Genomic DNA, 16,845 nt, shown 5'->3' with positions numbered 1-16,845 from the left:
TCGTATTAGAGTTAGTATTAGAATTAGATATCTATACTATACATAAATGAGCGAATGAATTAATGAATGAATGAATGAATGTCACTTCAAATGACAAATGAACAAAATGTAATTTGCATTGTGTCTGTACCTTTGAGAGTCACAAACTGCTGGAACCAAATTCACTTGGCCAATAAATCTGATTCTGATTCTGATTCTGATATATATAAGATCATCTGAGGATGTCAAATTTATACATTTCTTTAATTTTTTGTCAATTCTTTAATTGACGTGTCTTTTAGAACCCCAGTGAAGGATGACTGGATGTCTGTGTGTTTGTTACCTTTCTAAGAGTCTGCAGTCTTGCGAATGCAAGGATTACAGGATTTACAGTGGAATAATCAATAACACTCCAAGGTTTAGTCAGTGAAAGCTTCTGCTCTCAGATATTGTGTATGTGCATGTGGGTTTGTTTTTCACACATGTGGACAAATATTTTAGCAAATATTGCTATTTTTAGTACAATAAATACCGGATGGTACATGCCAGCTGTCACACAGGCCCTGTATATTATATTCATCTGTAACATGCAGCTTACAATCCCCATTTTCAAACCAACTGCTGTCACTGAACAGCCTCCAGATTCCATCAATTCCTATAAATCAAACAAATGGGGTACACACTTTATATTCTAGTTTTATCGTTCTTATTTCACAATTTTGCTTTGTTTATGTGGCAAACAACTTCATCTGCCCAAATATCCTTAAATAATTTAAAGGAATACCTTTTCCCTTAAGCTGCTAGTGTGTTTAAAATACATATGAAGCAAACTTTATGCTTCTTTAATTCATAGTAGGATAGTAAGTATAATGAAATACGTACTATGTAAGCTAAAGGAGTTCCTGAAAAATAAAATAAACGCATCAACGCCCTCTAAGTAAGAGAGAGAGAGAGAGAGAGAGAGAGAGAGAGAGAGAGAGAGAGAGAGAGAGGCTTTTTGTTTACTATTATTTACAATTATTTGTTTATTGCTTGTTATTTGTAACACTAGTTGTAATGCTTGCCGTGTATATAGGATACGTCCTCTTCTCTACTCCTGATGTAGAGCGGGGTGTGAACAGACACTGGGGCAGGAGGGTGGGAGGAGAGAGAGAGCGATCCGAGGCTATTTCCCCCTGTTTAATCAGTAAACGCGTACAATCTCAACCGGTGACTTTTATTGGTGAAAACAGGGACACTTCCGAATAATAATCACGGGCTTCTGGACTGACAAAGATCTCCAGTCGTATCTTCCGTGTCACTTCTGCGGTTGAATTTCCCACGATATATAAGACTTATCTTTTGCTTACTAGCGACAGAGACGGATCATCGGACACAACACTGATGCCAGCACGTCCAATGGAGTTACCGGTAACTGGATGCAGACTTTCGTCTTGTCTGCATGTGGTGGATCCTGTGTAGATAACATCGGATCTCATTGTGGTGGATCGTCGTTTTTTGGGATTTTTACTGCTCTCTGGGTATCAGGTCATAAATGTACCATATGTAACAGGACCAATGTAACTGTTTGTTACGTTTTACACGACCTGTCTAAAATGGCTAAATGTGCGTCCCATAGCATGTCAGATGGCAGAAAGCGTCTGTTTTCGTTTGTGGCTTAGACAATCTGCATATTCACATTTCACGGGATGCACAAACACACACACACATACACACACACACACACACACACACACAACTCCCTCTGTGCAGAGAGCGCAACATGTATTTCCTGTAAGTGTTCCTTTCTTTTTTCCCACGGAAGACTACACGGCGTAATGGACTGATGGAGAACCCACGATGAACGCAAACAAACGGTGTTGACTTTGCTGCCATATGAAAAGCGGATGAAATACGACATTAAACCACGAAGGCCTATTCGTGCAAGTATTGCATTTTCGTTAGCGTTTCAGGCATCCGTTGCGGCTTCTTGTTTGATGCTTTGAGAAAAATATCCACCTAAGCCTAATTTAACTTCTCCGAAGCATGTGTTACATCTGAAAGAAAATAAGAATAATCTCATCGCTTCCTTCCTACAGCCTGCGTCCATTGTCTCTGCCAGGCTTCACCATGGAAACGTAGCGCGAGCGACCATGATGGTAAATCGGGCAGGAAACACACACAGCGTCGCATATGTAAACAACCATGGTTAGAGGGACATATTTCTCTTAAACTCTTTCTTTTTTTTTCAGCCAAGCACTCTGTGGCCTGTGTTTTTTTGCACATCTTCCTGATAACAAATGTATCGAGCTTAAAGAGTGTTCTTGTATTAGGCTACCGTTTACAGTGCCAAAGTGTTAAACCTTACTAGTCACTTAAAGGTCCAGTGGGATGACCAGCATCGGTGTGAAATAAATTAAATGGACATGCAAGATTCAGTTTAGCCCAGGGATAGACAATCAGGAGTCCACACTGAATCCAGTCATCAGATGTAACTCTCAGGGCGACAGCTTGTTTGACATGGGAGTGAAGAAGGTGCCAGACAAGCCAGCACAATGTACTTGTAATGTACTTTTTAAGAACCACTTGTTTAAAGAGTAACAGGGATAATAAGGATCTATTTTTCATTCTTCAAATAAGCTATTGGCTCTTCAAAATGCCTCGGAACAGGGCCTTCTCCGAACCAGAGTACTCTGCTGAGTATTCAGCAGACTGCTCAGTCACGTTGCCCTCTGATCCTGGCCAAGCAGTAGGAAGAACCCATGAGGTCACCGTACGTAACTCAGGCTGCTGTTTGTGTCTCCCTCGCTTCATGCGTCTCACATTCACACCAGACTCACTGGAGAACCTCTATCAGACTTATTTTCGAAGACAGCGGCATGAAACCCTGCTGGTGTTGGTGGTGTTTGCAGCCCTCTTTGACTGCTATGTGATTGTGATGTGTGCTGTGGTCTATACCAGTGATAAGCTGGCATCTGTAGCTGTAGCATGCGTAGCATTAGCTGTGGACATTGTGCTCTACCTACTATGCCGCTATGGTCTGCTGCCTGAGCGCATTTCACGCCGGCTTGTGCCGTATGCCCTGTGGGTGCTTATAGATGCCCAGATCTTCTGTTATCTAGGATTGAACTTTGCCCGCTTCCACCAGGCCAGTGACACAGTAGGTTGGCAGGCCTTCTTCAGCTTCTCCTTCTTCTTGACACTGCCATTACGACTGACACCTATTGTGCTCATCACAGCTGTGTCATGTGGTGTGCACACGTTGGCACTTGGCGTCACCATCGCACAGCAGCAGCAAGAAGACATCCAAGGAGCTGCTCTCGGGAGACAGGTTAGGCCTCGGGGACAAAGATAAAAGTTGGGGGGATTGAATCTGACTGATCACAAAGCTATCAGTGTATTTAGAAATTATTAACATCCAGTTTCCTGTAAGATATTAGTCACTTGTAATTTGAAGTAACAAATTACCATTGGTAATGCCCATTCAGTATCAGGGGGAAATTAACTGCCCTGAGCTTTAATAATATTGTAATCACACAAATTTATATTGTAATCACACAAATAACCAATTGGCGCTTTATATGCCTCTCATCTTTTAACCTTCATTCATTTTAGCTACCTCATACTACCAAATTTAAACGCAGTATGTGTGAAAATAATAGTTTTATGTGATATCAGAATACAGTACATTTCATGCCTGAGCTGGGCTTTGTTTTACCAATGTTCCACTTTAAATACACATTACATTACATAATCATTATAATGCAAGATACACAAGTACTGCCTTGTCAGTGCATGCATCCATTTTCGAACTGCGTACACTTTAGACAATGGCTCATGTTTCTTGGACATGTGTGTCTGTGATCTTTTTTTGTATTAGCAAAGGTTAAATATCTTCTAGCATGTGAGACAAAACTGTCACACTGTACAGCCTGGTTATGAAACTACATACATGGATAGATGTAATTTCAGGCTAATGATATCTACTGCAGAGCACTTGACCAGATCATTGTAATGTTGGGTGAATGCCATTGTTCAGATGCATACGACTAATAGTCATAGGATTCCAAATGGCTAATACCAGTTAGGAATATCAGATTTATGCCACCTCCTATAACTTAACCACCAGTGTAAAATGTGTTAAAAGTAAGAAGCAAAGAAACTCTTAAAAAAAAAGCCATTAAAATTGACTTTAATTCGTTTTAAATTAATTTAATTTAATTCCTTAATTTAATTGTGGAGACATCTGTTTTCATATGTTGGTACTTGCTTGTCATTTTGTTTACTACTTTTGAATACTTAACTAACTGAATACTTACTAAAACATAGGTATGCACTGTTAGTAAAATAAACTGTAAATTAGTCTGTCCTTGAAGGTATTTAATTAAAAAAGCTCTCACTGAGAGAAAGAAAGTAGATGTAAACAACTCTGAATCATTCTGAATTATTAACAAATTAGCTATCTAAAATACCTGTCTTTTAATAAATCATTAATAGCTTATTAGCATTACCAGTGCAACCCTGGTAAACCCTTATTTAAAAGATGCCCAGCATACAAGACCAAGTTAAATGTAGTCCAAAACTGAACAATAATGTTAAATAATAGTTTTATTTTCTGTAATTATGTTAAATTCCATGGGAAAAAGTAACTCCCATTATTTATTCAAGCATTTGATTACCATTGTTTAAGATTATTTTAATGCAGTGTAGTTGCCTGCAATGCAATTCTTCACAAAAGAGTATGATGTGGTAATATTTCATTCATGATAATCACACCTAATGCATAATTACTTGTGCCTAATTCTATTTTGCTGAAGCTACGAATAAGGTAGTGAAAGGTGGAGAAAATAGGTGATAAATAAGCTCATACACAGATTTGTATGTTACTAAATGTCTAAGTAAGAGGCATGTTGATTGTGAGTTTCTTTCTTTCTTTCTTTTTTTTTTTTTTTTTACAATACTTTAATTTAGATTTGCTGTAGAATTAATATGTAGAGGATAGAACCGGTGTTCCTTTGTCTAGATGCGATTCAAGAAATTAGTATTTATGTTTTGTTATTATACTGTGTTTAGCTGTGTTTAGCTGTGTGTGCTGAACATTCGAACACATTTTGGTGCAAACTGCAGCCTCAAGAGACATGGCAGAAAAAAACCCAGAAGATTAGAATGCACTGCAGCAGGAGAACCTGGATTTAAGGGAGAAATCCAAGGATTCAATTCAGTAATTTTATTAAACAGTATTTATTGTGATACACATGCTATTGCAAGTTTAGATTACGCTTTAGATTAAAAAGTCAAGATTTTGCTGACATCATCCCTGAAAATAAACATTTATTATTGAAGTCAGTTCTCTGTAGATTATTCAGTAGCTCAGAGCTCTCAGCCTTCTGTGGGTCAGTTATATAATGGCTTTGGATTTTAATATCTGCAAACAGTAATAGTGTAAAGAAATTATGGTTATATGATCAGCATATAGCTGTTTCATCATAGAACTGTAAATATATTCCCAGACTACACGCAGGTTTATGCAAACAAAACCAACAATATAAGGCCAACAAAACAGGACTCTTAGTAATTTGAAGTGTAGTGCACTGATTATACAAATTTAAGAATTAAAAGCAGTCAAACTTTAATTACTGTGCATGCCTTTGCATGAGAATGTGTTTCTATTAAAATGTGTTTGTGCTGTGCTTTGGTTAAAAGTTAATTTTGTATAACTCTTTGCTTTAGCTGTTTGCCAACATCCTGATCTACATATGTGCAATTACCGTTGGGCTCATGTCATATTACATGGCTGATCGCAAACATCGCAAGGCCTTTTTGGAGGCCAGGCAGTCTCTGGAGGTGAAGCTGAATTTAGAGGAACAGAGTCAGCAGCAGGTAAGACATAAAACTGATCAATTCTAGGGCAGTTTTCCACTTTTCACCATGTAGACTGTGACCCTTCAAGTGGCCATTATTATTTCTTTTAACTTTAAAATTATTGGTAAAAAATAATTTACCAATAAAAGCAAATATTTTATTCAAAACTCTTATATAAGGGAATTATTATTTGATTGAGAATGATTTAAGATTGTCTAGTTCAGGCCACTAGCAGTGTGAGGTAGCAGAAGCAGTTTGAAAAGATATGGTGACTGGCTTTCTATATCACTGAGGAAGTATGTGTTAGATTGGTAGGTGGTAGCTAGGCAGGTGGGGGTTCAGGGAATGGCTATATGCAGGGTTAGAAAAATACTTTGCTTCTTAGATTATTTTTTTCCCATCCGGAGTGCCTGCTCTGTTATGACTATGCACAATGTGTGTGTGTGTGTGTGTGTATTCAGTCAGCAGTCAATTCCTCCCTCTCTCTGGTTTCCCAGATGTAGCCAACTGGGTATTTTTGATTGCTTCTATATATGGAACAAACAGTTGCTGCTAACAAGGGGTGGGGGTGTTTAAGGCTGGGGGTGGTGCTATAGAGAGAATGGGATGCAGGAAGGAAGTATTTGTGTGTGTGTGTGTGTGTGTGTGTGTGTGTGTGTGTGTGTGTGTGTACGTGTGTGTGTGTGTGTGGATGTGTATGTATGAACGAGTGTGTATGAGAGAGAGAAAGAGAGAGAGAGAGAACAAAAGCACTGATAGCAGCAGAAACTCCCTGAATACTAAAAGAGAAACAAGGGCTGCTGGGAGACAGGCCTGCCAGCCAATCAAGGAGCATCCGGCGGCTGCGGGTTACCATGGCGACAAGCCTCCTGAGACAGTGTCAACTGTAATCACACTTTTGACTCCCCTCTTGATTTGTTATGCCTTTTATTTCCTTTTTACAGCTACACTATAATATATACAGATCTTTTATGCAGGCATCTTTTCTCCTGTGCTGAAGTTTATGTGTGTATGTGGGGGGTGTATATGTGTGTGGTGAAACCGGATCACCTTGATTGCAATTATGTGTCCAGATATTATGATAGTTCTAGTATTCTAGATATTATGATAGTTCAAGGGCATTGCAGAGTTATTTGTTTTTGTGGTCATAGTATATAAGGATGTATATTATCAAATAGGTTTAGTGTTCAGGGCATTTAGTTGTTACCTATTTATAAAATTCCTGTACTGTAGACTTAATTTGTGTCATGGAAAATGGATCCATAGGTGACCCATTAACCTTATTCAAGCTGAAAGGTCAAGCTTTAGGGAAAGTGAAAAGCATCAGGTTAGTATTACTTCTAACCATACCTATTGTCTGACACATTTGCTTTAATGTGTACTGTAATGCTCTTACTCTGCACACAGCAACGTCTACTGCTGTCCATTTTGCCCAAACACATAGCAGACGAGATGCTACAAGACATGAAGAAAGAGGCCAGTCAGAAAGAGATGCAGCAGTTCAACACCATGTACATGTATCGGCATGAAAATGTTAGGTGAGTCTCATGCACATCACACTACACAATAATGGCTTAAAGAGCTTGATTGAAAATGATTACAACACAAGTGAATGCTTGAGTTTAATGTAGCTGTTTATGTTGTGTTTCTTTTGCAGTATTGTGTTTGCAGACATTGTGGGATTCACCCAGCTTTCTTCTTCCTGTAGTGCACAGGAGCTAGTCAAGCTGCTTAATGAGCTGTTTGCCCGCTTTGACAAACTGGCTGCTGTAAGTGACTGCTTCCCTCCAATGTGTCACATGGGAAATACATGTGTACTTTGTTTCACTTACATGAATTCAGGATGAAATACTATCTGGTACAGTTGCAAGATATGCTAACATTAAAGATAATGCAAGTGTACTTCATCTGTAGCATATTGGTAATTACCACAGACTGTAAGTTCAGCACTTTTCAGTATTAAGGAAACTACACATTAATTAAGACTCGGTTCACATTTAGGACAGATGTTGGGTCAGTCAATAAATGTACATTCATTCATTCATTTATTCATCTTTCCATCCATCCTAATTACCTTCCAATCTGGAGTATATTCACAGAACACTTGGCTAGTGGCAGATATACACTCTGGATGGGATGTCAGTCCATTGTAGGGCACCATGCACGCCAACATTCACACTACTCTTTTATACTTATTGCCATTTCATAGTCACCATTCCAGAAATGTATAATCTAGAAATGTATACTGTGTCACGACTCTTTCCTCTGTAGAAATACCACCAACTGAGGATTAAGATCCTTGGGGACTGCTACTACTGTATCTGTGGCCTTCCAGATTACAGAGAAGACCACGCAGCCTGTTCCATAATGATGGGATTGGCCATGGTGGAAGCTATTTCGTATGTGATGAGCATCTTCCAACATTGTCTTTTTAATGATGCTCAGAAACTGAATGAACACCAGTCTGTAACATGATTGACTCACATTCTGTTCATTAACATGTTAATTTCAGCTACGTTCGAGAGAAGACACAGACAGATGTTGACATGCGTGTTGGGGTGCATTCTGGGACAGTTCTTGGTGGTGTTCTGGGACAGAAGCGCTGGCAGTATGATGTCTGGTCCACAGATGTCACAGTGGCCAACAAAATGGAGGCTGGAGGTATACCTGGGTGAGTCCTTACAGGCTGTACATCTGGAAGAATGTGTACTGCTTGCTACACATTTAACACTGTAGAAATTTCACTGTATCCTGTCCTAATTTACTCCGATTCTACCAGGCGTGTGCACATCTCTCAGAGTACACTGGAGTGTCTTCATGGTGAATTTGATGTTGAGCCAGGGAATGGAGGAGCACGCTGTGAATACCTGAGGGAGAAAGGCATTGAGACATACCTTGTTGTTGTTCCCAAAGGACCAGTGAGTAAGAATGGAATCAATGGAGTGGTAAGAGTTACTTCATATTTTCAATTCAATTATTCTTGTTCTGCTGGTAAAAAAAAAGCAGTTTGTCCTTTCTTTTCTGTCTTTCATTCCATGGTTTTCTTCCAGAAGTTGTCGGTGACTTCATCTAATGGGAACTCTCCTCTGTTGATCAACACTACAGAATGTAATGGCAGTGTACACACAGCTTGCACCACACCTGAAGAACCAGAAGAGCTGGACACACGGGTAAACATGTACACCGTTCAACCAGGATATGCCCTAGCCACCCTCCCCACATCAATATAGCCTAAGTGGCTTCTTCTCTTTGTAACATGTAAAATATAATTTAAATTAAAAAGTTCTATGGAAAACTGATGATGTGTACAATAGAATGATATGACTCAAACTGTTAGATGTATGCTTGTGTGAAAAAAGGCAGGTTCAATTATGTATGACCACTTATATGTGTCCTGTGTGGGTTCAGGTGGTGAATCCCTCATTTCCAAACCCTCGGCGGCGTCTTCGTTTGCGAGACCTTGCTGAGAGAGTTATCGATGCTCAAGAAAATGAACAGGAGCTCAATAAACTCTTGAACGAGGCACTGCTGGAGAGAGAGACAGTGCAGGCGTGAGTACCATTTAAAATTTCTGTGTCAGCCACGTGATTGCGCCACATGTGTTTAAAGTTAGCTAAGAATACACCAGTTTGATAATGAATGCTGGTGTCAGAGAGCATATAGACAGCAGGCTTACTTACTGAGAACAGGTCAATCTTGAATATGCATCAGGTATCAGCCAAGCCTGAAAGCACAATATTGAAATCATATTTATTTTTTATGCACTATTAAAAGACTTACTTTGTACAGGATGTGTTCATTTAAACCTTTCTGTTATTAAGCACAGTAGCACTGTAATCGTGTGGTTATTTACTGTTACACTCTCACATTGGCTGTTCGTGTTTGTCTTAGATTAAAGGGAAAGTACACTAACCGCCTTTCGCTGCGCTTTGTGAACCCTGAGCTGGAGACACGTTTCTCAGTCGAAAAGGAGAAGCAGAGTGGAGCCGCCTTCAGCTGTTCCTGTGTAGTGCTGCTTTTTACAGCAGCAATTGAAGCACTTATAGATCCTCTGTGAGTCATTCCGCAATGCACAATTTCTTTTCTACATGGACCAATAATATGTACGCCAGACTGCATTAAAAAGCTTGCTGTTAACAAAAGGAAAGTCCAGATAGTAAAGACAATGAGGAACTGAGGTGCTCTTTAGATAAATAATACAGAAAACCTCAAACATGACTAGTGATGGCATTCTCTGCTTTAAATCATGTTCTGAAATGAATATACACACATATATATATATATATATATATATATATATATATATATATATATATATATATATATATATATATATATATATATAATTGAAGGATCAGTATATAAAAAAACATGTTTTCAGCATGTTGAGGATTTTAGAAGTTTTAGAAGGCACAAGTTCTTTTTATTTGCTGTTCTTGACCTCATACATATATTGCTGCATGGTGAATCAGTAAACACTTTTTAATGCAGTGTTAAATATGGTCACTTACACAGTGCTTCTGGTTTCCATTTCGTGTGAATCAAAAAAACCTCATTCAGTTTTTCATTCAGTTTTCTCCGCATAATGCAATTAATAGTGAGCTCTAACGGCTTTCATTATTCTAGCTGTCCCTTCATCAGCTCTTGATGTCTGCTGTACATCTTGACAGGTTGATAGCCAACTATGTGACTCTAGCTGTGGGGGAAGTGCTGCTGCTCATTCTCACCATCTGCTCCCTGGCAGCCATTTTCCCACGGGTGAGTGACCCAGCACTTTAGCCAGACACACAACATGTACATGGTTATTGCAAAATCTAATGGCTGTCATTTTGGTTTTGTTAGCCAAGTACTGGACTTATATAGTATTACTACAGTAGACAGAAGATTATTTGTCCTCAGTATAGCATTTGTTATTCGCTCATGGATTTGATGGATGGATGCATGGATTCCAACCTTATTAGTCAGGTCATTGCACTTTTAATTAACTTGCACCGTTTAATAGCATTATTGACTGACAGTGTGCAAAACATGCCTGAAGTCATCACAGCTAACAATGATGAATAGGGAGAGGAACAGTGACCCAGACACATCATAACATGGGAAGTTGTCCTTAAAATATATGATAAAAAAAAAAAAAATAAATAAAATATATATATATATATATATATAAAAAGAATACAAGGCTCAAGACAATGTGTTTTCTATACAATAATCAAAATGGTTTGCTGATTCATTGTCCAGCACAGCCAGCAACCTGAAGAAATCCTTTTTTTTTTTTCCTTTTCCAGTGTATTTGAATACACTGATAAATAATGAGGTGTGAATGAGTTTTGAGGTAGAAACATTATAATCTTGGTAAATGTAAACAAGAGTATTCTGTGTTATCTCTTATGCTTAAAACCACTTTTCTCCTTTCTTAGTCATCTAGATGAAATATGATTGGAGTGGCTGAAATCATGATATAAAATATATAAAACTGTAAATGAAGATATAACATTGTAAATATAGATGATATTCTTTGAAAATTGTCTAAATTCTGAATTACTTTTTGAAAAGTCTCTCTGTTTTATTTATTCTGTAAAGTTAGGGGTCATGAAAAGGTCAGCTTTTACACATGTAGATATCCCCTTTGGTGACCTGCAAGGTCCATGTTATATGTAATTAGAGCCCGGTCACGTGAACTAAGATTGAACCACCCATTAGCTAGTCACCAAAAGAACTTATGCCTTCCGATATTGTAGCACCATCACTTAAATCACTATACAGATTTTGTCAGTGAAATCCTTTGTGTGGCTGAAAGGATTTGATGTGTAGGATAAATTCTTTATTTTGCTGTTGTAGGTATTTCCTAAGAGACTGGTGTCGTTCTCCACATGGATTGATCACACACGCTGGGCTCGCAACTCTTGGGCCATGTCAGCTATATTCATCCTTACACTGGCTGACATAATAGACATGGTATGACACTACTGGGTGACTTGCATTACCTGTTAGTTATAATAGAATCAGACAAAATGGTTGAAATTATAATTTTAGCAAAATGTTATTTTGAAGTTTTATGCATTATTCTTAATAACTACCATGTTGCATGAATCTCTTACTGATTCTAAATACGAATACTAAGCCAAGGAGACTGGGCTTAAGGTGTCATATTAAATGTGTTGCTGATCATTCAAAGGCACAAGCCAGTTCTGGACACTGGTCCTTTCTTACTGAGTTGCTCATACTAGATGTCTCAAACTCGACCTGTATTTCAAACCTATGTACTTGTGTTTCGACACTTGTAGCTAAGCTGCCAGCCTCCACAGAGTGTTGGGGACGTTTCTCCAGCTCCAGATGGACTAGGCGGTTGTCTGGAGAACCCCAAATATTACAGCTACATTGCTGTATTAGCGCTTATTGCTACTACCATGCTGGTGCAGGTCAGCCACATGGTGAAGCTTACTCTGATGCTGCTGATCACAGTAGCCTCAGGAATCGTCAATATTTACAGTTGGAGGGAAATCTTTGACCAGTATGATCTTACCCACTATAAGAAATACAGGTGGGTGCTAAAAAATTATGGGTCACTATCATGTATGTTTTGCATTATACAAATATTAAATATAAATAGTGGTGATGAAAAAATGATAAAATCACAACAACTACAGAGGTTTCACTAAACAAACACTAGCACAATATCAAGTTTACACTCATATATGCATTTTCAGTAACTGCTTTATGCTGGTCATGGTTTTTTGTTGTGATTTTTGCATAGCTAATTCACCAACAGACCTTCCCAAAATGTATGATTTTTTTAAGCAATATAAGAAAATAAAATGTATAAAAATTCATACCACACTACTTTTTTTAACAGTGTTGTTTGGTGATGTAGAAATAATGTGATACCAGAGCAGACTTCTTCTTCTACTTCTAATTATTATTATTATTATTATTATTATTATTATTATTATTATTTGCTTCCTGAGCAGAATATACCTCGTGCCATCCAAATATACAATGACTGTGATGATCTTCATCATGATGGTCAGCTTCTACTACTTTGCACGACATGTATGTGATTTCTTTCTATTAATCTCATTTTCTGTCTAAGTTATTTCTGTGACTTAATGTTCTTCGCCATAATTTTATTTTGTCTTATATGATTATCTCATTCATTTCATCACAGGTGGAGAAACTGGCCCGCACGCTGTTCCTGTGGAAAATTGAGGTACATGAGCAGAAGGAGAAGGTGTATGAGATGAGACGCTGGAATGAGGCTCTGGTCACAAACATGCTCCCAGAGCATGTTGCCCGTCACTTTCTGGGCTCTAAAAAGAGGGATGAGGTGAAAAAATACAACCAGCACAAATGAAGAAAAAACAGTTCTGTGATTTCTGTGTTAGTATCTAACTCATTTCACCCCATACAGGAACTGTACAGCCAGTCCTATGATGAGATTGGGGTCATGTTTGCCTCTATCCCAAATTTCTCAGACTTCTACACAGAGGAGAGCATCAACAATGGGGGTATCGAGTGTCTGAGGTTCCTCAATGAAATTATATCTGACTTTGATAGTGTAAGTAAACATCTATTACAAAGTTTTCCCCAAATTGTGTGATTATATTTGTACATCAGTCGAAAGTCAGATCCTCCCAGCATGGCATTATATTGCATAAAAAATTTAATGCATTGCATTTTTCATGTTTTCTTTCATGTCTTCATAGCTTCTGGATGAGCCTCAGTTTCGCTATATAACCAAGATTAAGACCATCGGCAGCACTTACATGGCAGCATCAGGAGTCACTCCTGACACCAACGCTAATGGCTATGCTTGCATGAAGGTAAGGGATTCAGAATGGCATTATTAAATTAGAACGAAGCTTTGTGATAATGAACTTTTCACCATTGAACATGCTAATAAAAGTATTTTTTTTTATTCTTAGCAAAAGGAGGAGCTGTCTGATAGAGAGCGCTGGCAGCACTTGGCAGATCTAGCGGATTTTGCTTTGGCCATGAAAGTTACTCTGATGAACATTAATTATCAGTCCTTTAACAACTTCATGCTTCGTATTGGTAAGTGGTGAACATTGTAGTGCACAGGAGAACTGGTTTGAATATATGAAGTATATTAGACTACTATCTTTTCTCCACAGGGTTGAATAAGGGCGCTGTTCTTGCTGGGGTCATAGGGGCTCGAAAACCTCATTTTGACATTTGGGGTAACACTGTTAATGTGGCCAGTCGCATGGAGTCTACAGGAGTGATGGGAAACATTCAGGTGAAGAATGATTGCTTTTAGGGGAAAAAAAAATCAAGACTTTATCACACTGTTGTTTTTGGGGCACATGTATAATTTTCATTAACAGCAATATTATGCTTGCTTTCTTTTTTATTTTTATAAAAATAGTTATTTTGATATGTAGTACAAGGCAACAAGTTTTAGTTCATGAAATGTTCACTTTTCTGTCACTGAGTGTGCGTGTGTACATACATTACTAATATAGAGGATGTCATTAAACAATTATTATAGTTTCTCAGTAATTATGATAATTGTTCAGTAACTCAGAGATTCTTAGTAACTCGGTGTGTATTGCCCCCAGGTGGTGGAAGACTGCTATAACATCCTGAAGGACTATGGCTTCCGTTTTGTGAGAAGAGGACCAATCTTTGTTAAGGGGAAGGGGGAGTTGCTCACGTATTTTTTAAAAGGACGAGAAAAACAGGGTTCCTTCATCAATGGCTCTTCTGTCACATTGCCTCATCAGGTGGTGGACAGCTCTTGAACTACCTGCATATAAAACCAACAAATACAAAACTCGCACACCCCATATATGTAACATACATATAACAACTAAGATCTTTTAAAGGGGAATTCCATAGATTTTCAAAATAATTCATTGGTGAACATAATTAAGTCCTACAGACTGAAGAGAAGAGAAGTACTAATATTTGTGATAGGAACCTGGGCTATTTTCTTACACTTTATATTATTATATTATTTTATTCACTTTACAGTGAGTTGTTCAATAAGCAGCATTGTGAAATGTACGTTGGGAAAAAGAAGACGTTTGGTTTCTGTTTGCAAAAAATGACATTTTCTGTACCTGCTCATCAAATGTCTGTCGTGAGCTGTTCATTTTCTTTATCAGTGTTCTTTAGTCTGTCTCATGCGCACACAATTCCTCATCTACATTAAAACCTACGCAGGCTTTGAATATTTAAAAAATATTCAAACGCTTTAAAAAAGCTATCATTGATAGTAAATAGTATAAAAGATTAGATGTGTTGATTGGCTATAATTGTAACCAGAATTCACATGTAACAGGAACAGTATATAGCTGTTAAAAGGCATTTCTGCTGTTAATATAACCAGAGCAGGGCTACAAACTATATTAACTGCAAAAAATGCCTGTCAGTCTGGGAGCTGGGCTTCCATGCATCGTGCAAAATTTGGAATGAGAAAGAAGTTACAGTAGTAACCAAAGCTCATACGAAAAATAAATAAGGCCAAAGCCTTTTCACAATGCTGTCATAAAACTGCCTCTAGTGCATCAGCCATATATTTGAATCATGTTGTGTAAACATTCTGTGAGGTAGGTTCAGGAGACTTTACACACTTCAAACTGCTGGTTCCTATTACTGCTATTGTAGATATTTCTGAATGGATAGTGTATATTTCATCAGACAGTCTGAAAATGTCTTTTCTAAATTTGAAGGAATCTGGAATTCCCCTTAAAATATATTGGTTGCATATTAAAAGGAAGGCATACAACATAAATGGAGTGTAAAATGAGATTTACTCTGATCACAGGAGAAATACAGGGTTATACTGTACTTGGATCTTTTAAATAATAACTAGCTGTATGGATGGAATGAAGACTGAGTGAATTTCCAAAAAAAAAAAAATCTATCTGCTAAATCAGTAAAATTATTGTTTGAGTAAAGAGAGCAAACAATAGTGACCCTGTGGATAAAGTTGAGATTGTACATGACACAGTGCTTTTACAGTTTACTTTAAAGATGATCCTATATAGGTTATAGTTAAAAATTCTTTTGTATGTCTACAATTTTTGTTAATTGAAGAGCAAAATATAAAGAGAAGCAGACTGGTCCTCTCTGCCATTATGTGTGTGCAGATGCATGCACGCAGAACTGTGTGTGTTATTGCCTGCTGTTCTCAACATCTTTTTATCTACCCCTTTTCTTTCTGTGGCTTTGGACTTTACAGCCATTTTATGCTCATCCCATTTTTCTACCCAGTTTTAAAGTGTTTTAGTGTGCCATGCAAGAAGTGCCATAACATAATTATGTGTCCTGTATATATGTTCCTCTGGGGTGATCGACGTGTCACTGTGAGCAGGTGAAATGCAAGTGTGTATGTACATTATGCATGCACTAGTTGAAAGTGCAGCTAGAGTCAAGAGATTTTTTGGCAGTATTGGAGATATGAAGGCTTCTCAGATCTCTGATTATATTCCCCTCAAAGACTTTCCTAAAATTATAGATGAACGTGCAATAGTTTATTCTTTTACAATGTTCTGTTCTCCAATACCCTTTGCAAAATCATTCTCTATTCAGTAAGTCATATTTTTATATTGTATATGTTTCATTCAAAAGAGTATCGGGAATCAGAATCAGATGTGTTGACACACAAGGAATTTGGTTCCAGCTGTTGGCTGTGCGGTTTTATCTGATACAAAACTGAGTGATGTGACAAGCAACAGTCTCCTGTTTATTTATTGCCGATATCAGGGAAATTGAATGAGAAACCACAGACAGAATTGCAATTGCTGTTTTTGAATTGTAATGGAGTCTGAAGAAATGTCACATCGATTGTTTTTTCTGGCCTGTTATGGGTTTTGAAATATGATTTGATTTTTTAAAATGTCCTTGGACATGGGAATAAAAATGGCACTTTGAATGATTTTGATCTCCTATTTGTACATACAGTAATGCACTACAGAACAAATAATACTGAAGTTTTATAGAAATTAGCTTTTTCTACAAGCACTAAACTAGGTGATTGAACTAGGATGGAAAGAG

The 16,845-nt window shown here is 37.8% G+C and overlaps 1 protein-coding gene across 2 annotated transcripts; it reads left to right on the top strand.

Annotated features, from left to right (window-relative positions):
• Window positions 1-1,157: 1,157 nt before the first annotated feature.
• adcy3a (adenylate cyclase 3a) lies at window positions 1,158-16,726 on the top strand. Of its 2 annotated transcripts, none has more exons than XM_060869896.1 (20): window positions 1,158-3,289; window positions 5,689-5,838; window positions 7,228-7,358; window positions 7,478-7,589; window positions 8,092-8,219; window positions 8,333-8,491; window positions 8,600-8,765; window positions 8,874-8,990; window positions 9,229-9,371; window positions 9,712-9,873; window positions 10,491-10,578; window positions 11,662-11,778; window positions 12,108-12,364; window positions 12,792-12,873; window positions 12,989-13,147; window positions 13,232-13,378; window positions 13,527-13,643; window positions 13,746-13,875; window positions 13,956-14,080; window positions 14,403-16,726. In XM_060869896.1, exons 1-20 carry the CDS (start codon window positions 2,525-2,527, stop codon window positions 14,583-14,585), a joined length of 3,438 nt encoding a protein of 1,145 aa, XP_060725879.1. In that variant the 5' UTR covers window positions 1,158-2,524; the 3' UTR covers window positions 14,586-16,726. The 2 variants fall into 2 exon arrangements, with proteins under 2 accessions (XP_060725879.1, XP_060725878.1); XM_060869895.1 differs by having other exon boundaries at window positions 8,871-8,990.
• The last annotated feature ends 119 nt before the right edge of the window (window positions 16,727-16,845 follow it).

This window comes from Tachysurus vachellii, chromosome 5, assembly GCF_030014155.1.
Source record: "Tachysurus vachellii isolate PV-2020 chromosome 5, HZAU_Pvac_v1, whole genome shotgun sequence".
Taxonomy (NCBI): domain Eukaryota; kingdom Metazoa; phylum Chordata; class Actinopteri; order Siluriformes; family Bagridae; genus Tachysurus; species Tachysurus vachellii.
Note: the sequence above shows the minus strand (reverse complement) of the source record. Positions and strands in the feature narration are given on the sequence as shown.

Excerpts from the sequence above, each read along its gene's own strand:
- adcy3a (XM_060869895.1), top strand. The coding sequence starts at position 2,525 with ATGTACTTTTTAAGAACCACTTGTTTAAAGAGTAACAGGGATAATAAG. Across the intron at positions 5,839-7,227 it reads AGGAACAGAGTCAGCAGCAG|CAACGTCTACTGCTGTCCAT; the intron begins GTAAGACATAAA and ends CTCTGCACACAG. Across the intron at positions 8,766-8,870 it reads AGAATGGAATCAATGGAGTG|AAGTTGTCGGTGACTTCATC; the intron begins GTAAGAGTTACT and ends GTTTTCTTCCAG.